This window comes from Pyrgilauda ruficollis, unplaced genomic scaffold (genome assembly GCF_017590135.1).
Source record: "Pyrgilauda ruficollis isolate IOZ18807 unplaced genomic scaffold, ASM1759013v1 scaffold82, whole genome shotgun sequence".
NCBI lineage: Eukaryota > Metazoa > Chordata > Aves > Passeriformes > Passeridae > Pyrgilauda > Pyrgilauda ruficollis.
In genome coordinates this window covers 58,504-83,131 of record NW_024530155.1, presented here as the reverse complement: position 1 = coordinate 83,131, position 24,628 = coordinate 58,504, and the positions used below count along the sequence as shown (strand labels likewise).

Genomic DNA, 24,628 nt, shown 5'->3' with positions numbered 1-24,628 from the left:
TTCTCCAGGCAACCCTTAGGTACCTATGAGTCTGCTGCTCGTTTGCATTCCCTTGATTGTGTAGGTCATGCCAGGGCCTTGGGATAGGCCCCCATTAATGAAACAGAGAGGAATTGCAGGAATGGGGATAGGAACAGGGACGCTGCCACCCCCAGAGCCTGCCTGGCACTGTCTGCAGGTGGTACAAGAGTGCATGCCATTCCAAGACAAGCTCTGAGGCATCCCTTTCTCTGGGCACCATTTGGGACTATGTCACTTTCACACCTTCTCCTTCCCAGGGGGAAACGTCAGTAGAGACCAGCACCACTGAGCCCGAGTGGAATGAGCAGATCAGTTTCATTGAGATGTTCCCACCTCTGTCTAGGAAGATAAAAGTCCAGGTGCTGGATGATGCCAATGTTGGTGATGTGGCCATTGCTACACACTACATTGACCTGCAGGAGATCTCAGACCCGGACAGGAACGGTAAGGCTTGGCATGGCTGCCTTGGAGCAGGATGTCTTGGGCATCCCGGTGCCATGCACTTCCTGCTTGGCATGCTGGTCTCCTGGGGCTGGTAGCAGGAGTGGCTGAAGCATGCTGACATTGTGGTGTCCTGGACAGTTTTTTTGGGGAGGTCTCTCCGCAGTGGCACTCTGGAGCATAATGAAACCCCGTCCCTGTCTCTGCAGGCTTTAACCCCACATTTGGCCCAGCCTGGGTGAACCTGTATGGCTCCCCCCAGAATTCAACTCTCTGGGATGTCCACAAAGAGCTCAATGAAGGCATGGGTGAGGGCATCTTCTACCGTGGGCGCATCCTCATGGCCATCACAGTGGAGATCTTCAGCAGCCCCAGTGCAGCAGAGAGGAAGCTTGGGTACAGGATGAGAGGTGCCCTGAGAAAAATGAAGCTGAAGAAGAAAAGTAAAAAATCCAAGCAGAAAACTAAAGAACTGAGCCAGCTGCAGGGAGAGGGGGAGGCTGGGACCTCTCAGGAGGCTGAGCAGCCCAGGGAGGTCACTGTGGAGGTGGAAGAGCTTCATCCACTCCCTGAGGTGAGTTCTCCTGTGCCAACATGGCTGATTCATGCCAGTCTTTGGCATGCACAGCTGTGAAGGGAAAGAGGCAAGGGGGAGGCAGCTGTGTTGATGCAGTAGCCATCCCTTAGCCTACAACCTGCTCAGTGGCTTCACATGAGCATCAGCCAATCCATGGCTCTGCGCCAACACCTCAGGATTTCCAAGAAAATTTATCCTACTTCTGGCAGCCCAGTGGTGATCTCAGCAGCATCCTGCTGAGGTCCTGTGGAAGGGCTGGCAGACATCAGTTATGCCGTGGTGCTCAGGCAGTGCTTTGGCACACGAGACTCTCAGGCTGATTTCTGTCTCCTTGCTCAGAATGTGTTGGGGAGAAAGGATGAATTCCTTCTCTTTGCTGCCTTCTTTGAAGCCACTATGATGGACTCCTCTCTCAGCTCGAAACCTGTCAACTTTGAAGTCTCTATAGGTGGGTATTCCCCAGGGCCCCATGCCCAGAAACTATGGGAACAGTGTGAATCTCCCTCTGACAGCCAAGTCAGTTCTTCATACTGCCCTGTCAAGTCACCTCGGGAAGTTGGGAAAGATGAGGAACGAGTCCAGGGAGTGTGCACAGTGCTTTACTAAAATCCTGAATCTCTTCTATGGGACTGGAGATTTGCACCATTTGTGTGAAATACCTGCTTTGGGAAAGTTTGGGAAAACTCTTCTAGTAAGTAGGGGTACAAATAAGTAAAAGGATTTGGTAGCAAGAAAGAGAAAAAAAGGAGGGAAAACTGGGATACTGGGGTTGGCCATGTGGCACTGAGGGGATCTGACAACAAGTGATGGGAAAACAATGGCCTGAGAGTGGGTCAAAGCCCCCACCTGCTAAGCTGGATGGGTGAAGATGCTTGATGCTGAGATACTACTTGAGGAGCTGATGCTGGCCCCAGTGTAGGGATGTAGATGGTAATCAGCAGGCACTTGGTGGAGCTGGCAGAACTGAAGAAGGCATACACAAGGACCTCCTTGCAATTGCTCAGCTCCCTCTTGGACCTCCTGGTTGTCCATGTGATGCGCCAATGGTTGGACACAACTACTAGTTCCCAAAGCAGTAAATGCCTCTGTTTCTCTTGGCAGGAAGACTGCCAAGACTCTGGTATTGCCAGCTAGAAAACATATTTTCTAAAAAACCTGAGTGATCTCACTTACTTGTTTATAATTTAATGCTCACCTTCAAGGAAACTATGGCAACTCTGAAGAGGTTGTGACCAAAGGATGGCAAAAAGTGGAAAAGAGAGAAGTGAAAGAAGAAAGGCAGCCTTTATTGGATGCTGGTTCAGATGGTGAGCTAGATGCTGAAATTCTGACTCCAGATTTAGCAGCACTGAACAAATCAGTTACAAAGAGTCAGAGACCGGAGCCCATGGAATATGACAAGTAAGTGTTCTATATCTTTCTATTCCACCTTTCTTGGAGCTGTTACAGCTTCCCACATTGGTTGTTCCAGATGTTATTAGAGGTCTGCTCAGCAGTGCATCATAGGTTTCTCTTCCTTGCAACCCTGCAGCTTGCCATGGCCTAGCTGCCTGGGATTTCCTACTAGCTCTATGAGCTCTATGGTGTCTGCTTGATGTTTGCAGATGGCCAAGGATGGGGTCCCAAGGAAACTGAGACCTGTCAATAGCAGCCATCCCTTTTCTGCTTCACAAGCAGTGTCCTGAGGGCTTGTTTCCAGTGAGCAAGGAGAGGAGTACTCTTGGCATATGCTGTCCTATGTTGAGCAGGCAAGACACATACACAAGCTCTTCTGATGTTTGCTCTGGGAATATTGCCTAGGTTGTCCCACAGGCCTGGCAATGTCTTGGTCTTTGTGTTGTGCAGCCTGTGCCTGCTACTATTTAGTCCCATAGCAGTGATAAATCTTGGCAACATCCCATGCTCCTGTCAGCCTCATTCATCTCAACATGTACTGCTGTCTCTACTAGAAACCCTGTGTGCTAATTTGGGATGACCAAGGTCAGATCCAGCAGCTTGCACCCATGTCCATGGTGCAAAGCCCAAAACAGCCAATTAATTTCCTGTGAGTGAGACAGAGCTCAGCCTCTGCTCCCTTGCTGGATGTGCAAGTGCATGATGTGGCATATGCTATCTGTAGCAGTAGCCATAACCTCCTCTGCCTGCTGTCCTTAGGTCATACAGCTGCCTGCCCATGACGCACGAAAAACCCTGCGTGTACGTATGGAGCTACTGGGAGGATCACACCTGGAGACTCTGCATTTCCAACCGGATTGTCAAACTGGCAGAGCGCCTGGTAGCATGTTCAGGGTGTTTGTCTGTGGCATGCTCCTTCCTGGTGTGCTTTCTTTGTTGTGTATGGAGTTGCTGTGCGAGATGTTTGCTGTCCTCACCACCCATGCAAGTCCATGTCTCTCACAGGGCTTAGTCACACCTGCCCTTTAGACACGGTTGGGTAGGCCACATGGACTCATGCTGTGCAACTGCCTAGTGGTGGTTCCTGGAGGAGTGAGTGATGTGATATGATGTCTATGACAACAAGTTCCTCTGCTGCCAGTCCTGAGCTGTGTGAGATGATTGGGCAAGCAGACTCTCAACCTCAGGTTATTGTGAAGGGGATGCAGTCTCACCCCAGGACCTTGCCTTTCCCTTTTGGCTTGAAAATATGAAAGTAGAGCTTGCCACAGTGTATGTTAGCGGCTGCTCGATGACTGAGACACAAGGTGTTGTAACAACAAATGCTAAGGTTATCCTCAAGCTCTGGAGAGTCCCAGGCAGCATAGTGCTGATCTGCAGCACTCATGAATCCCAGCTCTGCAGAAAGGTATAAGCCATTAGTGAAAAATGCATCCTTGCAAGGTTTTACTCTGACCACTTAGCCAGGTGCAAGCTTCGTGAATATTGTGATTTTGCCACAGGAGCAGGGGTTGGATGACGTGGAGAAGCTCTTGAGAAGACCAAAGGCTAAAACAGAAGAGCGGCTCAGAGAGGTGTTGGAGGAATTTGTAGGTGGATGCAGGTTAGCATTTCCCTGATGTCCTGAAGATTCTTGTTTTCAGGTTAGGAGGTCATATAATGTTCTGCCTCAGCTGTGTGCAGCCTTCTCTCTTCTCCTTTTGAGGTGGATATGCAGAAGGAAATGAGGATGACTTGGGAAAAGGACCCTCTCTGTAGCTTTTCAAGCTTGGAGAGGAGACTCCAGTTCTGTTCTAAGAATCAGAGGGGTCATAGATGACAGCCTCAGTGTTCTTGGGGTCTCACATATGTCCTAAATGTGAAGGATATTTCCTTCATTCTTTTCAATCACACAGTCAAAAGACCACTGTTTCAATCCCCATGACTACCCTGTGGGGACCGTTATGCACTTCAGTCCACAGTGTTACAGTAGAAAGGGAGTCTCAGGTGTTGAGAATCCCCAGTGTACCTTCTGAACCAACAAGCTTGTAGAAGAGAAGGCATTGCAGAAATGGAGCCTCCTGACACATCTGGATTGGTACCAGGAATTTGGAGCTTGTGTCCCTGCAGTGAGCTGTGCTCTACATGCTGGATGCAGAGGATACAGAGTCTGTGCTGCTTTTCTCATTGCAGGCAATATTCACTCAGTGCAGAGAGGAAAACAATGGCTCATCCAAATAACCTGGACAGATGTCGGACAAAATACCTGATGCGCAACATTGTAAGTTTTGGGGTTTGGTGGTGGTTGGTGGGAGCCTGTGCAATCCCTGCTCTGGGGAAACTTCTGGAGGATCAGCAGGAACTGATGCAAAGAAGGAAACCTGGAGCTAAAACTCACTGTATCAGTCATAGGCTTTTACTACAGCATCTTCCAGCTTCTGCTCAGAGCAATACAGTTTCTGGCACAGGGAAAAGATATAGGGTCTGTCCATGGCTGCCCCCTTTTTTGTGCAGATGCTGTGCCCTGATGCCTTCCTTCACCTCCACTGGGGCATATGTAGTTGAGCATGTGCATATTGCTGCCTGGTAGGTTGCTGGAGGCCTTTTGGTGCACCGTATTCGTGCAGGCAGTTTTGCGGTGGCTCACTGAGATCCTCTACTCCTGAAAACTCAGCCCCTTGGCTGAGTACATATCCAGCAGGTCTACAATAGCCATTCATCTGTCTGTCCTTAGAAATGGCAACACTTGGGCACTTATCACCTGGCACACAAGACTAGCTAGCTGAATGAGAGCACAATTACATACCCTCCAACACAGCACAGCTGTAGAGTCATAGCCCCGCTCAGACTACAAAGCTTTGAACGGCTGACCAAAATGCAGTGACAGCAGCAGGAAATAAAATTTAGGCATATCTGGGTCCCAGTTCCTTTCCCTCTGCTTCCTTTCGTGTCATCACCTGAGCTATGGTGAGAGTAAACTGCTAAGCCTGAGAGACTTTGGAATAGAGAACCCACCTAAAAGATGAGTTTTCTGGCCTTGCCAGTCCATAGTGGGTGTACACCCTGAGTTTCTTCTGGATTTCATTATTATATTTCAGTTTTGATTCATCCCAAAGTTTCTCTTCAGATGTGTACACTGTCTCTGATATGCACTAATAGTGGTGAAAGCCAAGCCCCATTTTGCAGTTTCCTACGTCTTCATAATCCCACACTACTGTGGCCCCAAGTTGCTCCTTGGCCAAGGTCTCCCCCAGGAGACCATCTGGAGCCTTAGACCACCAGCTTCTGGAATGTTTATTCCTTAGACGTATTTCTGCCCCAAATGATTTTAAAGCTCATGGACTTCTGTTACCGGATGATATCGGCCAGGCTGATGAGTTACTGTAGTCTCCAGCTCGTGGCACCCTTTGCTAAATGGCTTGTGACAGGTTCATGGAGGTTTGCTCTCAGCAACTGGGCAGTAAGCCCATGGTGGAGGTCAGGGTGAAATGGGGCAAGATGGACTTGGTCAGCACAGTAGGCTCCCTGCAGACCCCCCATGTGGGGTGGCAGTGGGGCGTGGGAGGTTGTGTGACAGCTGTGCTTTCTGTTCAGATCCTGTATGCAAAGCAGGGGCTCCGTGTGAGGCGGCAGCTGACCCGAGACAATGTCAAGGAGAAAGTTAAGGAGACAAGGAGGATCCTGGCAAAGATACGCTCCATGGCTAAAGAGGTACAGTGACTACTAGGGAGCCCTTGTTCTGAGCTGGAGAGAGTAGGCAAGGAGAGGATACTGAGCTGGCTGCTGGGGTTCTCACCAGTCTGAGCTGAAGCTTTTCCTCTGCTGTCTTCCCTCACTATGTAAAATTCCAAGTTCCTGCTACTGGAAGTTACCATGTTTCTTGTGATAGCTCTAATGAGGGATGAGGCCAGGCAGCTTTGCAGGGCTGTTGGTGGCGGAGCAGGGGTCCAAGCAATCTTGCAGTGGGTAGGAGGCTGAGCTGGGCCAGCTCCATGCCTCCTGGGCCTCTCCGCCCCACCAGCTCAAGGCCTTGTCTGCAGCAGACAGTTTTGCCTTGGAAAACAGCCTTGCTTGTGCTGCCCGCACTTCCACCAGGGGCTGACCCTAGATACTTTCTGCAGATTCAAACTTGCATTGGAATAAGATTCTCATCCATAGCAGAGACTCTTCACATTCAGAGTTTCATTGTTTTATTTTAAGTAACTGAAAAAAATTGGCATGTTGCTGTAGTGTCAACCAGAACCCCATGTTAGCTGACATAAGGTGGACAGATGCTGTTGAAGTTTGGGGAAGTCTTTCACCAAGTAAAGTCAAATAATTTTCACATCTTTAGCTATGTGAGGGTAGAGTGATGTACAATTGTAGTGATGATGTTTTTCTTCCCAAGTCACTATTTCTGTGATGCAGCTCTGCTGTTCTGGGAATGGTTGAAGACCTGCCTGTTCACAGGAAGAGGGGAATGAATTCTTTGGTTTGCTTTGCTTGTGTGTGAAGTTTTTCTTTCCTTATTAAACTGTTTTTATCTCAATCCATGACTTCTTTCACTTTTATGTTTTGAATCCAAACATCCTATGTAATGTTTCCCATCACACGGAGAGACAGCGAGGGACAGGCTGCATGGGGCTGAGTTGCCAGCCAGAGTTAAACCACAACACCTCCAGAGCCATATTGCAGGGCTGACTTTCAGAAATATGTGGCAAATGTTAGGTCCTTTATTTCTGGATCTCTAAACCGCCAATACTCAGCAGTCCCTCCTGTGGGGAGATGAAGCTTTCACCATGTCAGCGGAAGGAGGATGACACATGCTGTTCCTCTGCTGTGATGTTCCTCCCTTCCCTCCCTCTAGCCCCAGTGCACTCTCCCTGATGTACTCATCTGGATGCTCAGCAACAACAGGCGTGTGGCGTACTCCAGAATTCCTGCACAAAACATCCTCTACTCAGTAGTTGAAGAGGAGAAAGGCAAAGACTGTGCAAAGATCCAGACTGTCTTTATGAAGGTAGGGTTTATATAAAAACAGTGTGCTCTTGGTTGCTTCATGCTGTTTCCCTCTCCTTGCTTTCAGCTCTCCTTCCTGAAATCTGGGAGTTTACAAGGAAACACAGCTCTCAACTCCACCACTGCCTTTTGCCTCTGACGATGTGGTGCTCTTTCTCCTGTGCTCTTTGGTCAGTCCCAGACTGACGGTGATCATCTTGGTCTGAGATGTGAAACCTGCAAAACCTTCTGTGCTTTCAGGTCCCTGGCTTACACACTGGTGAGATCTTTGCCAAACTGGAAATCTACATGTGGCTTGGGGTAACCAAATATGCGAAAAACTGTTTGGCAGAGCTTCCTGAGGAGCTCCATTCTGAGAATGAGCAGGAGATAGCCCAGTTCTCAGCATACAGCCCTCCCAGCCTGCTCAGCAGGGATGGTGAGTACAGATAACAGTTCTTCACATAAACAGGAGAGCAGGGAGTTGAGAGGTCCCATCCATGGATTAGTGTCTGTGGTGGGACATTGTCCCCCCACAGTCCTTCACCTCAGGCCATACTGTGATCTGAGAATTGTAGTATGTCTGAGAATTAGGACCTGATCTAGGGTTGTCTCCAAGGCCTGACTGAGATAGGCACGTCCAGTTTGATCTCATCAGGATGTATTTGCACATTCACAGCTAAAGCAGCAGACAGGATGGGCGCTTTGTAGGCATTGAATGTGCTGCCAAATTGGCGATGGCATGAGTTCTGCCCCACTGATGAAGCTTAGTGGTGCTCCCCTGCAGTAGATGCTCATAGCAGAACACTGCACATTTCACATGTCGCATGTCATGTACTTCCCAGAGGTGTCTGGGGAGCCCACTGAGCTTGTCTGGCTTGGCCAAACCTTTTGAGATGTACTGGCCTGAGAACCACAGTCCCTAGAAGTGGTAGCTATTCATCACAGAATGTGCCCACTCCTATTTGGCTGGCCTTCTCCTTCAGGCATTTTTTTGACCTCATACAGGACTTTGTTGGGGACTTCCTCTCTCCTTTTCTTACTAGACTTCAGCTATTTCCAGCTCCGAGCCCATCTGTATCAGGCTCGAGGGATCCTCCCTGCAGATGATAATGGTCTTTCAGATCCATTTGCAAGAGTGGTGTTTTCAACTCATTGCCAGACCACCAGGGTAAGACCACTTAAATTCTTGCCTCTGTCATCTTGGGAACCTGGGGAGAGAAAAATGACCATGCCCTCACTGACATGTTTAAGGTCAGTGATATGGAAGTCTTCCTAGGACTTTTGTTTCTCCAAGCACTCAGGTATCTCTGCTCTGAGCAGTGTGATTATGTTCAGGGAATATTTGACAGTCATTGAGCATGGTCTTAAAGGGTGATTGGCATGTGCTAGTTGATCTTGAGTGCTGATCCCACACTTTTACCACATCCCTTCTTCCACCAGCTGCATGTGGCTGTTTGAGAGAGGAAATCAGCCCAGAGTTCCTCACTTTCCTGCATGTGGTTTATTTCCACTGACTGTGGAACACTTGGGCCTTCTGTCTCCATCTGCAGATGCTGGAGGAGACACTGAGCCCTATGTGGAATGAGCTACTTTTGTTTGACCAGCTCATTATTGATGGGAAGAAAGAAGAGTTGAAAACAGAGACCCCCATCATTATAATCAACCTTTTCAGCCACAATAAATTTGTAAGTATGGCCATGCTGCCCTCCTTCTGTTGTTTCTGGAAAAGGGAAGGCAGAGGATCTCTGAGTGCTGCCACTGCTCTGTTTGGTTTCCATGACAGCTTGGTGCTGGTCCACTGGTAACAGTGAGTTGTGGGGACTGTGGCTGAGACTTTCTGACTCAGAGATACTCTAAACTCATCAGGGGCTGATGAGTGCTTGTTGGATCCAGGATCTCTTATTTTTGAAGAAACATTACGCCTGCTTCCTTGGCAGGCTCACATTGCAGAGGGCTCATATCCTGGGGGAATTGATATTGCTTTTAGGGCTATTTCTTCCCTGTGTCCCCACATGTAATTGATTATCCCTCCTCAGTCCTCCCTTTTCTCTCTTTATTGGTGCTTTAAAGTCACACTAAAGCCTCTTTGTCTCCTAGAGCCTCTTTTGCTATCCTAAGGGTAATGACATAACTTGCACCAGGTTCTCCTGTTGTAACTCAGCAGCTTTCTTGTGGTTCCAGTACAAGACAAACCCTGTCATATTGGGATGAGTCCAGAGGAGGCCACCAAGATGGAGCACAGGACAGAGGAGGAGAGCTGAGTATATTCAGCCTACAGAGGTTGAGAGAAAGCCAGTGTCTGTAAGGGTCTAAATGAGAGATGCGGAACTCCAGGCAGCTCTTCCAAATGCAGTTTATTACATCCAAGATGTTACAGCAGTCCAGGGTCGTGGGTGACAGAGCCTGTGCCTACAGCTGTCGGCTGCAGGCAGGCCTGAAGACCCTTAGCTTAGGTTACAAATGCATTATATACTTTGCTGAGCATCTTAATACAGTAGAACTAATCTATACCTTAACTTTTATCTATAGCCTATCATAACAACTATAATTACCATATTCATGTTACTATTCTCCAATCACTAAAAGTTAGTACATTACAGTTTAAGCTAGTTGTTTTTCAGTTTTCTTGCAGTGGAAAATTCTGAGACCTTTTTTCTACTTGCAACATTTGCTGACTTGTTTGCCTGTGCTATCTTTCTGCTTGGTAAAAGCATCTTCTTCTTTGAGGTGGGTTTATCCTTTGCTCAAAGTCATAAAAACCCCTTCTAACTAACATACCCTTTGTCTCCTTGGTTAACCAGTAAGACTGGCTCAGCAATTCTCTTCTACATTCAAAAATCTTTCTGCTAAGCATACATATCTGTGAGACTTTCTTGTCAAACTTTCATCCTTCCCAACATGTGTCTTTTTGCTGTCTGCAGCTACCTGGTGGGAAAGGATGGAAAAGCTCATGTAAGGTACCAAGGGGTCCAATGGCAAGTAATGAGCACAAACTGACAAGAAAGAAAATCCATCTTGATATAAGAAAGCAATTTTTACACAGAGGTAGAATGCATGCTGTAGCTCAGAGAGCTTGTAATATATCCGTCTTTGGAGATACTCAAACCTTGTCTGGAAGAGACTCTGAAAAACCTAATCTAGCTTTGATGTACTCTGCTGCATGGTTGCAGGCCATTTGCCAAGTTCTGCATGGAGATGAACCACGAGTTAAGTGGAGCTGCTGTAAACATGCCTTTATCTGTTCCTAGCTCTGATGGAGCAGAGAAAATCAAAGCAGAGGATAACATGGGTGGAAGAGTAGTCTTGTACTATCCCAGACTGGCTGGAATTAGCGGTGGTCTTTGAGGTGGTGAGATACCACAGGGATGATTTGAGTCATTCCCCTCTTTCCTGCAGGGCTCCCCTGAGTTCCTCGGGCAGGCCTTTGCTGTCCCACAGGTGAAGCTGGTTGATGAGTCATACACCAAACCTGCCCTGCAGTTCTTTGATTTCTACAGAGGCAGCAAAGCAGCGGGAGAGCTCATTGCCACTTTTGAGCTGATCGAGCTTGATTACAGTGGCTATTTGGAGGTAACAGGCTTGTAGAAAGCTGCACATGGTTGCTAGCTCTCTGAGGAGAGCTATATGGGTGAGAAGCTGGTTGCCTGGGGCCCACCAGAATTCCAAGTTGGAGGTCATATCTGGCTTTCCAATGAGAGGAGGCTGCAGGGACAGCCTCTGAGCACAAAACCAGAAGGTGGAAGAGAGGGGGCTTGGCATGGCATAGAATAGAAGTGATTTTCATCACCTGCTGTATCCTGGTTCCACCTGTTCAGCCATCAGTGCCTGAGGATGTGGAGCCCAAGGAGCCCGACTACCTGGAAGACCCCTGTGCTGGACGGTTCATCATCCCTGAGGGCATCCGCCCAGTACTGAAGGAGTTTCGCATAGAGGTGTGCCACCTTCTGATGCACTGGCTTTCCCCTCAAGCTGGCCCTGGGTGGAGGGCAGGGCTTGGCGAGGGAATCCAGTTTGATGGTCAAATGTGCCTGTGAGGCCTGAGCAGATGCCAGAAATGGAGGTGCTTGACCTGAGGGGGAAACCATCTGAGTAGTTCAACAGGCAAAGCTGCTAGGCAGCTGAGCTGGGAGAGCAGGCCTGTGCCTGTTCTGGGGACTGTGTCCTGTGGGTGGGGGGTAGTAGCATGGGCAGTGCCATGGCTGGCATGTCTTGGACAGCAGCTTCATGTTGTTCTTCAGATCCTGTTCTGGGGCCTGAGGGACCTGAAGAGAGTGAACTTTTTTGAGGTGGATGAGCCGCAGGTGATCATTGAATGTGCTGGCAAGAAGGTGGAGTCAGAGGTGATTGTGTCCTACAAAGAGAACCCCAACTTCACTGAGCTGGTCAAATACATGGATGTGGTGAGTGGGAAGGTGGATTCTGCCATGCCAGGGTACACCATGGCTACCTTGCATCACGTCCCTGCATGGGACAACGTAGAAGGAGGGAAACTGCTTCCAGGACTTTGCTCTCCCATGACCACATGGTTCAGCTGCAAAACAAAACCTCTGTGAAATTGCCCGCGAAGAGCCATGGCCTATCACTGCAAGGCTTTGATTTTTAGGCATAGCTGCAAGGTGCCAGCAGGCTTCTCCTTATGTGATGGGGCGGTCATAGTTTGATAGCTCAACGCAGCTTTACTCCTGTGAACTCCATGCATAATTCTTTTGCAGGAGCTCCCAGAGCAGGTATACCTGCACCCTCCCCTCAGCATCTTTGTGGTGGAAAAGCGTGCGTTTGGGCGCACCGTGCTTGTGGGTAGCCATGTCGTGTCCGATGTGATGAAATTCTCTCCCAGAGAGTTGGAGGAGGAACCAGAGGATGTGCCCAAAGGTAAGCTACTTGGAGAAGTTCTTACAGAGACAACAGGCAGGTTTTGCCAGTGGCAAAGATCCCTGTCTCTTCCACTTTCTCTTAGCCAGGCAGCAGAATCCTCTCCCTGCATTCACAAGGTCATAGAATCACAAAATGGTTTGGGATGGAAGGGAGCTTAAAGATCATCTTGTTCCACCTTCTGCCATGATTAGGGACACTTTCCACTAGACCAGATTGCTCCAAGCCCTCTCCGACCTGGCCTTGAACATTTCCAGGAATGGGTCAGCCACAGCTTCTCTGGGGAACCTGTGCCAGGGCCTCACCACCCTCACAGGGAAGAACTTGCTCAAGGAGACCTCCATCTTTAGGGAGCTGGTCCACTAGGACCAAGGATTGAAAAATTTTCAGTTCTCTCACGTTGTCAGGTCAAAGTCTGTTCATTGGATTATAGCTTAGCTAAATAGCTCTATGATAGCAATAGCCAGCACTCCTGATCTGGAAGCATGAAGAAGAAGTGAAAGATTGATTCATCTGTGGCTATTTCTGAGTAGGGAAGGTATATCTCATAATTCTGAATTCCTGGGAGTCAGCAACAAGCATATTGATGATGGTGGCCAATCTCAGTACTGTAGTTGGATTTCCAGCAGAATTTTTGCAGGGTCTGCTTTAAAAAGCTTTGAAATCAATCAGACTAGTGTTTTAACAGGGAAGATTTTCCTGTGGCCAAAAGTAAGAAGCAGTGGGCAGAAATAAATGAATGGAAACATTAAGTTCTTTATTTTCATCTCAGCTTGCAATGTCTCATCTCACCATCTTCCATCTCAGACTGTGGTAAACATTGGACTGGCAGCTGGAGACCCAGGTTCCACACTCACTCCCTTAGTTTTGTGAAGGTGAGTGATGTGTTTGGCCCAACAAATTTTGAAGTTTGTAAAGCCAAACTGTAGATTACAAACAAAAACACCAAAAATTTCAGAAATTCTGTGTTAGGTTTCATCTACCAGGTCTTTTTCTGGACCGAAACACTCCTCTCTCCTGCCTGCTCATTGGCAGTGCCATGTGCTGGGGCTTTGGCACAGGGCCATTAAGGAGGCCTGCCCTGTGCCTTGAGAATGGCTTCTTTTGTAGCAAAGGACAAAGCTGGAGCCACGGGCAGCTTTGCACCTCCTGCGCTCTGCCTGAATACTGAGCCTTTGCCTTTGCCAGAGGCTCCCACGGCACTGGAGAAGGATGCATGAGTGCCCTGGGTGGTCATTTCTTCCCTCTGAACCCTCTTCTCTTTTCTCTCAAGCCTCCTTTGAAGAAAATTCCTATCAATAAGATTGTAAAGAAGGAAGATGAATATGAAGAGGAAAAACCAGAACTGGAAGAACTGGATTGGTGGTCCAAGTACTATGCGTCCCTGAAAGAGCTGTATAACCAGGTAATGTTTTGTGACAGCTGCCAACAGAAGGGAAAATAGGCTGCACTGGTCTGAGGAAGATATTTTCAACCATACTGAGTGTCACAGGAGCTCTCCTGGCATGGATCTGCAGGAAGATGTGAACTTTAGTGTATCAAGCATATTTAAGGTAGTTAGGTATCAAGCATCTACCAGGTGGGCTGATTTCAGCAGGAGGTGGGTATTGAAACATCCCTGAGGCTCGGTGCTCAAGTGGTGTGAGAATGAGGCGTCTTATATTGAGGGACTCCTGAAAATGTGATGTTGCTGACTTTAACAGGGACTTTCATGCTGCTTACTCTGTCCTGGTTATGTGTTATGGGAGCAGATCTGCTCCAAATTTCCTTCCTTGCACTGTCAACTTAAATTCCAATCAAAAGAAGCTAGAAGGAGGATCTGGGGAGAAGAAAAAAGTCATTAAGACACTCGCTGGATGCCATCCTGCAATGATGTTATTGCAGAGTGATTTCACACTATGTCTTACTTACTCTGCTGGAAAATGTCAGTGTTCTGTGCTTGGAAGGAGAAGCCTTTTCTGTCAGGGATATGAGGTGACTGTGTGTGTTTCAGGCATGCAGTGATGAGGAAGATGCTGAGAATGATGACCTGAATGATGCAGGTGAGCTCTCTAGCAATACCTCACTCTTTAGTGGGGAGAACCAAGATTTTATACCATCCCAGAGGGTACTGGGCTTGTGAGAATGGCATCTGTGCAGACAACACCCTTGCAACATTCAGCAACAACAACATAAAAGTGAGCAGAGAGGCTGAACACATTGACAAGGTTGTTTCAAGTTGAAAACACCAAACTTTCCTGAAAAAAAATTGGAAAAGTCAGAAAAGTCCTGGAAAATAGTGAAGTTTTGTAAAATGGTGCTAAAGCAAGTGCTTTCCTGTGTGAGAAAAATGCAGAAAAATCATCTGCAGGGATCATGGGATTGTCTAGGTGAGACCAGGAAGCAGTGGTAGGATGGAGAGAGGATGATGGACAGGAAAACCTGTCCAGGATCTGGGCATCATTCCGTGCTTATGGGGTACTCACGTGGTGTGCAAGTGAATCAGGTAACAGGAGGTACCAGAGGTAATGGACAGTAATAACAGTATTTTTATGATCTGAGAACAGTGTTCCAGCGGTAGGTTCAGGTTTACAGAGGTGTGAGCAGTGACTCATATGGCTCTGACCTGGGAAAGTGCAAAGTATAAAAATGATGTAAATCATCACAATTTAAGGAGAGACTTTGAGGGTACCTGCATGCCATTAGCGCTTGAGGGATCTGGAGCCTTGGGAAATGGGACAAGCACACACCCACTCTGTCCTTGGTTTGGTTGTGCCCCTGAGAAAGGTTGAGACATGGTCTCTTTCATCTGGGTGTGCCGAAAGTAGCAGTGATGCTTCAGTTAGCCACCCAAACCAACAGGCCAGCAAATAAGCACTCATCCACAGAGGAGGGTGGGCTCTCCTCTGTGCCTTCCCTGACAGCACCTGTGAGCTGGCCCAACCACCTTCCTTCATTTGGTTTCTGCCCAATTCCTGTCTGATTGGTGGCCATGCAGGCAAACAGGCAGGTAGATCTGTGCCAATTTTTGTCCGCCCACCCATCCAGTCATGCTGTGCTGGGAGACTGGAGATGCTGGAAGGACACCTGTTACAAACAGCAATAGCTCCAGTTGCCGTGACACAGGCCAAAGCCCTGGGTGGAAGCAGAAACTGTGGCTGGGGTGATTTCATGAAGAGACACTTGACGTGATGGGCGAAATCAGGGTGTTTCCTAATCTCTTATCATCATTTCTAGATGGAGGGAATTTAAATGCATCTTCCATTGACATGGAAGCAGAGGATGAGGCAGTGATTGAAGCTGAACCTGCTCAACCCAAGAGGAAGCTCATTGCCACCCTTCAGGTGATAATTGGGGTGACCTAGTCACTTTCAGCCCTGGCCCTTTGTCCATGTCTTCCTCACTGCAGTGGAAGTTATGCTGGGAGGAGAACCTGCAGTGTGTGCTGAGGCCCCACCATTGCTGGACTTTGATGCAGCTAGTAAGACCTTGGAGCCAAGCTGAGATGTGCATCCACATCTAAGGCTGGCCGTAGGGACATGCAGGAAAACCATTAACACCATGCACTGAGTAATACAGAAGTAAGGTAGGACTAGGTGAAATGATTGAAACAGAGAAAGAATGGTCTTTCTGACTCCCCTTCCCTTTGAGATGGCAAGAAAAGGCCCAAAATTACTTTCTACTTATTTCAGATCTACAACTCTGAGCTGGAACATGAGTTTGGTAATTTTGAAGACTGGTTGTGTATTTTCCCTCTTCATCGTGGCAAAGCAAATGAAGATGAAGATGGAAATGAGGATGAACATTATGTGGGGAAGTACAAGGTACTGTTTCATTAGGATGATATTTGTGCTGCTTGTGGAAGAAGATCCTTATGACCTGTATTTCGGAGCAAGCCAACACCAGCAAAACCTTGCAGAGTGCATGGGTGTGCAGTTTGGGCTGCAACATGACCAGGGTACTGTTAGTGCCTGTTGAAGCAATTGTACTGTGGTCCTACTGTTGTTATCTTATAAATCCATCCAATTTAGATTTTTTAGCTGTGACAAGGAGAAAGCATGAAGCATAAAGGACTCATTCTGGTTGCAGCCGCTGGGTCTATTCAGTATACATATAAGTATTATATAAGTAAGCTTCACTGGTTTTAAAGTTAGGAAAACTTATTTAAAAGAGGCATCATCCTCCCACCCAGGAGCTCTTGAAGACTCTGAAATATCAACTACAGAAGTTGTAGCTGTCCCTAGAAAACGTGTGGTGTCCTCTGTGGCAATCCAAAGTGCCTAGAGGTGCTCAGATCTGACACTGGCGGTGGTATGACGGCCTGCAGCCTAAATTGCAAGCAGGGATTGCCTGGGCCATGTGGACATGATTTGACCCTTGGAAAGGACTGTCCCCCATGGGCACAGGGTGTCTGTGGTCTGCATGGGGAAATGGCTCTGATTTTCTAGCTGGCAGGTGAAGCTGGTGGCTCCAGTCCTTTCTGTGATATTCCCATGTATATCCAGCTGTTCCTTGAAAAGTGTTTTCTGCAGGGCTCCTTCTACGTCTACCCCACTGAGGAAGCTGTTACAGAGCCCAAGGTCTCCCAGGGCATTCCAAGGAACAGACCCATCAAGGTTCTTGTAAGAGTTTACATTGTTAAGGTAAGTCTCTGGGGGAGGTGACAGTAATGCTTGGTGGTCTCTCCCATCCCTGTGGACCTTCTCTGCTCAGTAAATGCGAGCAGTGGCGCTTATGAAAAATGTGATGCTGGCTTGAAGCTCTGCCAGTGGAAGGCACCTACATCCTGTTCATGGAGAGTCTTCCATGCTTTGTAGCTTGAGGATGGGGAGATGGGCATTTCTTGGCTCCTCACATCTGCCTTGAGATCATGAGCAAGTAGGTGGGTCCACAGCTGAAGACATCAATGGCTTGTAGAGTGAGGATTTGTGTGGGATCAAGTGGCTGTTTCACTGCTGGAGTGGTTGCTGGAGGGACCTAACCAAGCGGGCTTGGGTGGTGTCAGGCCTGTGCAGTGTTCCTTGTGCAGGTTGCCCTCCACAGCTGTGTACAGCAGTATCTCTTATATATTCCAGGCTACAAATCTGTCTCCAGCAGACCCCAATGGCAAAGCAGACCCCTATGTGGTGGTGACTGTGGGGCAACAGCAGAAGGACACCAAGGAGCGATACATCCCAAAGCAGCTCAATCCTGTGTTTGGAGAGTATGCAGGAAGGTTTCATCTAGTGGGTTTAATAAGGACAGTGCAAATCTGGGGCTTGAAATGTGGTTCAGCATGTAAGGTCTTCTGTTCCTTTCTGATGGAGAATCTTGTGCTTTTACACAAAGCCCTTGGGCATGTCTCTTGCCTCCAGCTAACTCAGGAGCCATCATGCTTTGGGTTAGGAGGCAAGCACACCCAAGGACTTGATTTAAAATTGGAAGCTGAGCATTCCATAACTCCAGGCCCTCTATCCAAGCCATACATCCTGGAAAAGTAATTCCTTTGTTTGAACATGCACACTGAAAATATCACATACTGCATTTAGAGAGAACCAAAGTTTATCAGAGACCTTTAAGTTGTCAAATACAGTTCTTAAATGTGTAGGATTATCAAAGCAGAGCATGTGTTTCATTTCCATCCTCTTTGCTAATTGTGCTTTCCCTGTTTGATTCTGTCCAGAGTTGTGGAGCTGACAGTCTCCTTTCCCATGGAATCAGAACTCACTGTGGCAATATTTGATCATGATTTGGTTGGATCTGATGATCTGATTGGGGAGACCAAGATTGACTTGGAGAATCGATTCTACAGCAAGCACAGGGCCAACTGTGGAGTGGCTGCCCAGTATGACTTGTAGGTACCAATTTGACATGTGAGGGCCAGACATTCTTCTCACCTGCCACACGTGGGTAACAGAGCTCCTCCTGTTCTGCGAGACAGAATATGCATTTGCAGGTGCTCCACAGATTCGCTACAAGTTACATGGATAACTCTATCTCTTTAGACACCTACCAGCTTCCAGTGATAACTCTAATTCCTACTGCAATCTAATATACCTTGCATAAAATAGCAAAAAAACTTCTTTATTCCTTACACATTGGTGTTCTGCGAGAAAGGTGCTTGCTTGACTCTGACCTCTTTCAGAAAGTACACCAGTTTCTCTAGCAGCATTTTGTAAGCAGCAACACTCAGGACATCTGATTTCCTTTGACCTACTTCCATATGGATTCTCCAGATCTTCGGCCAGATTTCTGCAAACTTCTCTTCTCCTACCCTGCTATTGAAAAATTAGCTGTGGGAATGGAGCTGAGCACCCAGCACAGCTAAAAGTTCTTTCTCACTCAGGAACTGCATCTAGAATTGCTCCTGCTCCTAGCATTGCTTCTGCTGCTCAGAAGCTAATAGCTCTGTGGGGTGCAAGTCCAGCTTGTTTTCTGTCAGGAAAGAATTTGTTTAGCTTTTCATTCATTAAGACTTTCTGTAACCTCTTTAAGCCCAGGGTTTTCCAGTGGAAATCTGAGCAGGGTTCTAGTGATATAGCCTGTGCTTTGGGAAGGAAGGCTGTTTCACAGCCTAGAAAAGAAACTTAAGCTGAAGAAGTTCTGATGTTTTCTTTTTCCATGCAGAAATGGCTACAACATGTGGCGAGATGCTTTTAAACCCACACAGATCTTGGATAGTTTATGCAAGAAAAATTCAATCCCTGCTGCAGAGTACAGATGGGAGGAGATCAAAGTGGACAATAAAATATTCAAGGTCCCTCCAGAGGCTTTTCCTGAAGGTACAGAGGGCTTGTTGAACTGGTCCCTTAAGCAGCTGCCTGTGCTCAGCAATGCATGTGTTGGTGGGTGGTCTGGGAGCCCACAATCCTCTCTTCCCTGAGGTATCCAGGCTGTCTTCCCCACTGTGCCCTGCATGGCCCAGTTTTTTGGGTCACTGTGAGGTGCATCCTTGGTTCAGTGCCCTCATTTCGGTGGACATTGTTGCACTGGGAGAAGATGTGATCCAGGCCATTAGATACCAAAGTGGCTTCCCCGGCAGTGAGTGGAACAAAGTAAACCTAACTTTCACAGCAGTGCTGGTCATGGAAGGTTTGTTGTATGCCAGTTTATTCTGGTGACTGGCACTATCACAAAGCTGTACCTTCATCTGCTTATGATCACTATCAGCAAGAAAATGAAGTCCTGTTTGAGGTTATGTGTTTTTGCAGTTTTTTGGGCTTTTGTTTTTTTGCTTGGTTGGCTTGGCTTTTTTTTGTGTTGATGGTTTTTTGTTTGGTTTTCTTTAATGCTTTTTTTTGTTTGTTTGTTTGTTTGTAGGTGTTGTTTTGTTTTGGGTTTGGGGGGGGGAGGGGGAAGGGAGTATTTCTTCTTTCCTGTTTCTAGCTGACTTTGTCCAGGAATGCTCTGTGCTTCCAGCGGCTTCAGGTGGCCTTGAGTGATTCCACACTGCTCCTCTCTACTGTTGATCTCCACCTTGTGGGCAGCTTCTGCTTCTCATTTGCTGTTTTCTTTCCTTCTACCTGGCATTACAAACCCTGAGCCAGGACACACCAACCTTTCACAGTCTCTACCAGTGGTAATGGAGAACTTCCCTCAGCAAAGGCCAGGCCCTGCTGCTGCCAACACCTGTGCAATTGAATCCAACCTTGAGGAAAGACTACAGCAGATGTGGCTCACATGTGGATGGCTGAGTACTGCAAGGCAGTGATATGTAGCCTGTAGGAAGGATGATCCCTGGCCTTACCTGCTCAAAGTGAGGACACCTACATGTATGGCCAACTTTATTTTCTCCTTGTTTCAGTGAAACTGTTCCTCAGTTTTCTGGTGGTTTCTACGACTTATGCAAAGAAGGGAAAAGAAGTCCTACTCAGGAGAGGGCAAGGAACCTCCAGAAGCCATTCCTCCTTTTTTTCAGGTCACTGGATAGCTGGGGAGAGAGAAACAAGGTGCTCTCCTGGTGTTCCCTGACAGCTGGCTCTGGTTCTGACATAGCTACAGCTGGTGCCCTGTGAACCTCTGTTGTGCTTGAGCACTGCTTGAAATGGTTTAGGTCTCAGATTGATATCCAAGGGGCAGTTGCGCTCCATAAACCCAGGAGTGAGTGGGTCATTATGCCCTCACCTCTTGGCTCTGGCTTATCTCCCACCAGAAAGATTTGGTCCTGAAGTGCCATTTGACTTCACTGTGCCAAAGGAGTCAATTACTGATTGTGTTCATTAACAGAGAGCACAGCTGCATGTCTTGAGACTGACAAGTAATGCCTTCCAGTAGCACTTCTCTGGCAAAAAGTCATCCATGGATCTGTTGGCACTACCACAGAGATGTGGGGACTTAAACTTCCCCAGAGGATGAAGTCCTTCTCAATGTCCCTTGGATCTTTTTCCCAGGGCCAGAGTAAATTTGTTTTTGCCCTTTCCATTGCATTTCTCTTGGCTTGTTTTCTTCCTGCCTGCCAATTCTGTCACCACTGCAACATACTGAACTCACCCCCTTCATCTTTGCCCTCCTGCTTCTCCCCATTTGTTTTTCTGGAGAGGTGCTTGTTTGCCCAGTCCATCATCTCCTGTTGCTTGTGCTAATGACTGATGTCCTGACATGACTCTTGCTGGCCAGAAGCCTTTATTTTCTCCTTGGCTGTGTCCTGCTGCAGAGGCTTCTGTGAGGAACAAGAGAGGAGTGGCAGAGGAGAACTTGTCGCTGGATGTTGAACATAAGGCTTTGTACGTCCTGCAGCACTGGGAAGAGATGCCAGGATATGGGTACAAGCTAGTACCAGAGCATGTGGAAATCCGGTCTTTGTACAACCCCGAGAACCCTGGCCTTGTGCAGGTGAGATGTGTTTCCGTGCCAAACCTCAACATTGTTTTGGGGAAGGACCTTCTGGACAGCTGGTTTCTAGCCAGCTGTCTGGTCTCCTGTGAATCTTACACATTGTCCCCTTCCTGGGTGGGTGACTGGATTTGTGTCTGTGGATGGCTGGCCCAGCTATGAAGTGAGGACATTGGCCATGGTTATCCTTTGCTCACACCTACCCTCTGACGTCTCATGATGCTTCTGAACACCCTCTCCTCAAAGAAATACTGTCCACTGATGTTGTGTTCACAGTGTTGGTGACCGAGAGTCCTTCCTGTCTCCATAGGCCATTTAGCACTGGCTCTGATGAGGATGCTGTGTGGGTAGCAATAGACCTGCTCTGCTTTTGAGCCTTGCCACCATGCACCCCCATGGGTGATGGTATCCTTGCCTCTACCTGCCTCCTCTGCATTGTCCCATATCACTGCTGTTTTGCAAGAACCTTGTTCTCCTCCTTTGGCTTCTCCATCCTTAGTTTTGTGCAATGCAGTCACCTGAACTCACCATTTTAATGTCCTGAACTGAAATCTCCTGTTCCCTTGGGTACTGGAGGTTTGAAGAAAGCAGAATTCTGCAGTCAAGCTGGCTTTGTTTGGCATTGGAAATGCACAAGTCAGACCTATCACTTCTTAGTTTTGTTGGTTTTGCTTAAGCATTGCATTACCATATGCTCCTTGTTAAGACAGAGGGACATGTTTGGAATGGATTCAGTGTAGGTGAAGTGGTTTTTCTTGGGAGCAGAAATAAGCAATCTTTCATAGCCTTAATTTTTTTTCCCTGTGTAAAATTGAATCTCATGTCACTCTCAAGTGCTGGGAATGGAGAGAACCAAGCAGGGGCTTTCTGATGAGAACTTTCCTTGCAGGATCAAGCCCTTGCTCCTTGAAGAGCTGGAGAGTGGTCTGTCTCTTGAAGTATCTTTGCTGTCTTCTCTCATCAGGGCTCCTTGCACATGTGGATTGACATGTTTCCAAATGATGTCCCTGCACCACCACCCGTCAACATCAAACCACGACTGCCTGTCAGGTACCACCTGCCGGGGTAGGCCTGGGGCTGGTGGGCTGCATGGAGGGTCAATGTCCCTTGCCGTGGCTGGTGGGATGTGCCACAGGGCACAGGCTGAGGGTCGGTGCTAGTGTGGCATGTAACCCTCTGACCACAGGATGTTCTCTTGAGTGTATCATACTGGGCCATAAGAACTTCAGCTGCACAAAGGTTTGGGGAAGGGCGGGTCAATGTCTCTATGGCTGGACATAAAGGTAATAGAAACCCAGGCCAGAGCTATTCATCAAACTCTATTCTGGCTAGTGGACAGATGTCCTTGGGAGTCTGAAGAAATGCAGTTGAAGGAGGAAATCTGCTGTTTTCAAGGATCAAATTGTACTTTTGAGATGGAGGGTCCAGATTATTCTCAGTCATGCACCTGAAAGGACAAGAGATAATGAACATGAATTGCAGCAAGGGAAACTCTAACTGACTATAGGGTAAACATTTTCCCAGTGAGAGTGAAGCTACCCTGCAATAGGGACAGATTGACTCAGATGTGCTGGGATGTCCATCCCTGGTGATATTAAAAACTGATGCAGACAAGGCCCTGCACAATCAACCTATGAAGCTTGAGCAAGAGCTTGGAGCAGAGACTGCAGAGATCCCTTCCTGCCTAAGCTTTTCTGAGCTTCTATGGCTTAGTTGAGCAGGGTGGATTTCCCATGAAACAGGGATTTGGTTTGCAAAAGCTACCTGTATTGACTGTGGTTGTTTGTCTTGTAGGGTTCTAGTGTCCAGAAAGGGTTTTATGCTTGGCAGTGAGACTGCTGGCCTGTGCTTGGCGGGAGGAGCAGGAGGAACCACATGGCTGGGAATTTTCAAGTCCTGCTGCTCTGGCATTGTGCTTAGGGCTTGATCTGCCCTCCCATGCACCAGGGACAAGGGCATGTGTCTCACCTCTGTGTCCTTCCCACAGCTATGAGCTCCGTGTGATTATCTGGAACACGGACAATGTGATCCTTGATGATGTCAACCCAGTAACAGGAGAGCCTTCCAGCGACATCTACGTGAAAAGGTCTGGTGGGAATGAGTGAGAGGCCAGAGCCTGGCTGCCCTGCTCCCTGCCCTAGCCCACACACTCACTTCCCTCCTCTGAACCTCTGGTGTGAGGTGCCTACTCCAGTCCTCTGCATGGACTGCTTTAACCCCAGAGATGTTGTCCAGGTGTTGCTCTGGTTTGACCCTTTCCTGCTACCCTATGGTGTTCAGTGCTTTCATACTTCTGCTTGGCCTCTGAGGCTGGCTGACAAGGGTAGAGGATAACTGAGTTTCTCCTGCAGCTGGATAAAAGGTCTTGACCACGACAAGCAGGAGACAGATGTTCACTTTAACTCCTTGACTGGGGAAGGCAATTTCAACTGGAGGTTCATCTTCCGCTTCAATTATCTCCCAACTGAGAAGGAGATCATCTACAAGAAAAAGGACTCTGTCTTCTCCATGGAGGAATCAGAGTTTCGGGAACCAGCTGTTCTGGTCCTCCAGGTCTGGGATTATGACAGGATTTCAGCTAATGACTTTCTAGGTATGGTGTTACCTGGTGGAAGTGGGGTGACCTGCTGGAAGTGGGGTGACCCTTACCTTGCTGGAGCATTTCCCTGGGGTTAATCTCTCTGAGAAGGGACAGTAGGACCATCAGATCAAACTCTTCAGCTCAGCAGTCATCTGGGCTGTTTTTTCACACCTGAGCTACAGACAAAGCCTGGAGATAGGCATGTCCCCTACACAGACATGTAGTGCTTGCATGCTTGTCCCAGATCCTTGGTGTATTTTTTCAGGGCCTGTCACACCACAGGACTTCCAGGTTCTGCTTCCTCACAACATTTCCAATACACTTGCTTGTTTTCTGTGCTCTTAGATATGCAGATCTCAAAGTCTGGGCTTAAGAACATTTTTCCCAGGACCTTATGTTGTGGGAACAGGGACAACCTGTGTGAGACTAGACAACCTTTGTGAGACTATTGGCACTTGAGTTGCAGCATCCCATTGCTGGGGCCTCAGAGCTCCCTGGATGCTCTGGAACTTCCTGGTAATAAAACCTGCTGAGCTGGGCATGCAGCAAGGCCCGGTGCCAAAACCGAGCTAGTGGTGATTCCCCACACATTATGCTACCACAAGTACTGCTGATTCTCTCTGATTTCTGCTGTCGTTCCCAAGCTTATAGCACTCTGTTCCTCCCTTCTTTAAATGTTAACCTCCCTAATAAAAAGCAGCCCCTTTCCCCTACTATCTCCCGGGCATGTTTAAACACTCCTTATACTTCAACCTTTCATAGTGTATTTAAGAGGCTTTACTGCTTGAGGCATTTCCAGTGGTTCAGCCATGAAGAACTGAGGCACTATTAACAATTCCAATGATTTCTGGCATGTATAATCTCAGGAACTTCTAGATAGTAAGGGGCTTCTGCAGGTTTTATTGCAATCTCCTGCCCCAAGAAGGCTGGATGCACTGTAGGTCAGGTTGCTTTGGACATTTTCTGGGTAGGTTTTGATTATCTCCAAGGAT

The 24,628-nt window shown here is 47.8% G+C and overlaps 1 protein-coding gene across 1 annotated transcript in view; it reads left to right on the top strand.

Moving 5' to 3' along the window:
• The window catches only part of LOC121364408 (fer-1-like protein 4), a 39,122-nt gene that overhangs the window by 11,724 nt on the left and 2,770 nt on the right, over positions 1-24,628 (top strand). Inside the window, 29 exon segments of the mRNA XM_041487656.1 lie at positions 279-465; positions 672-1,036; positions 1,379-1,487; positions 2,242-2,440; positions 3,194-3,314; positions 3,937-4,037; positions 4,607-4,694; positions 6,008-6,124; positions 7,260-7,412; positions 7,652-7,829; positions 8,437-8,561; positions 8,944-9,078; positions 10,790-10,963; positions 11,209-11,325; positions 11,632-11,793; positions 12,106-12,265; positions 13,038-13,144; positions 13,539-13,670; positions 14,259-14,307; positions 15,482-15,588; positions 15,937-16,068; positions 16,777-16,887; positions 17,320-17,447; positions 17,907-18,077; positions 18,851-19,005; positions 20,877-21,055; positions 22,020-22,105; positions 23,043-23,141; positions 23,407-23,648. Of these exon segments, the coding sequence (XP_041343590.1) occupies positions 279-465; positions 672-1,036; positions 1,379-1,487; positions 2,242-2,440; positions 3,194-3,314; positions 3,937-4,037; positions 4,607-4,694; positions 6,008-6,124; positions 7,260-7,412; positions 7,652-7,829; positions 8,437-8,561; positions 8,944-9,078; positions 10,790-10,963; positions 11,209-11,325; positions 11,632-11,793; positions 12,106-12,265; positions 13,038-13,144; positions 13,539-13,670; positions 14,259-14,307; positions 15,482-15,588; positions 15,937-16,068; positions 16,777-16,887; positions 17,320-17,447; positions 17,907-18,077; positions 18,851-19,005; positions 20,877-21,055; positions 22,020-22,105; positions 23,043-23,141; positions 23,407-23,648 (4,189 nt within the window).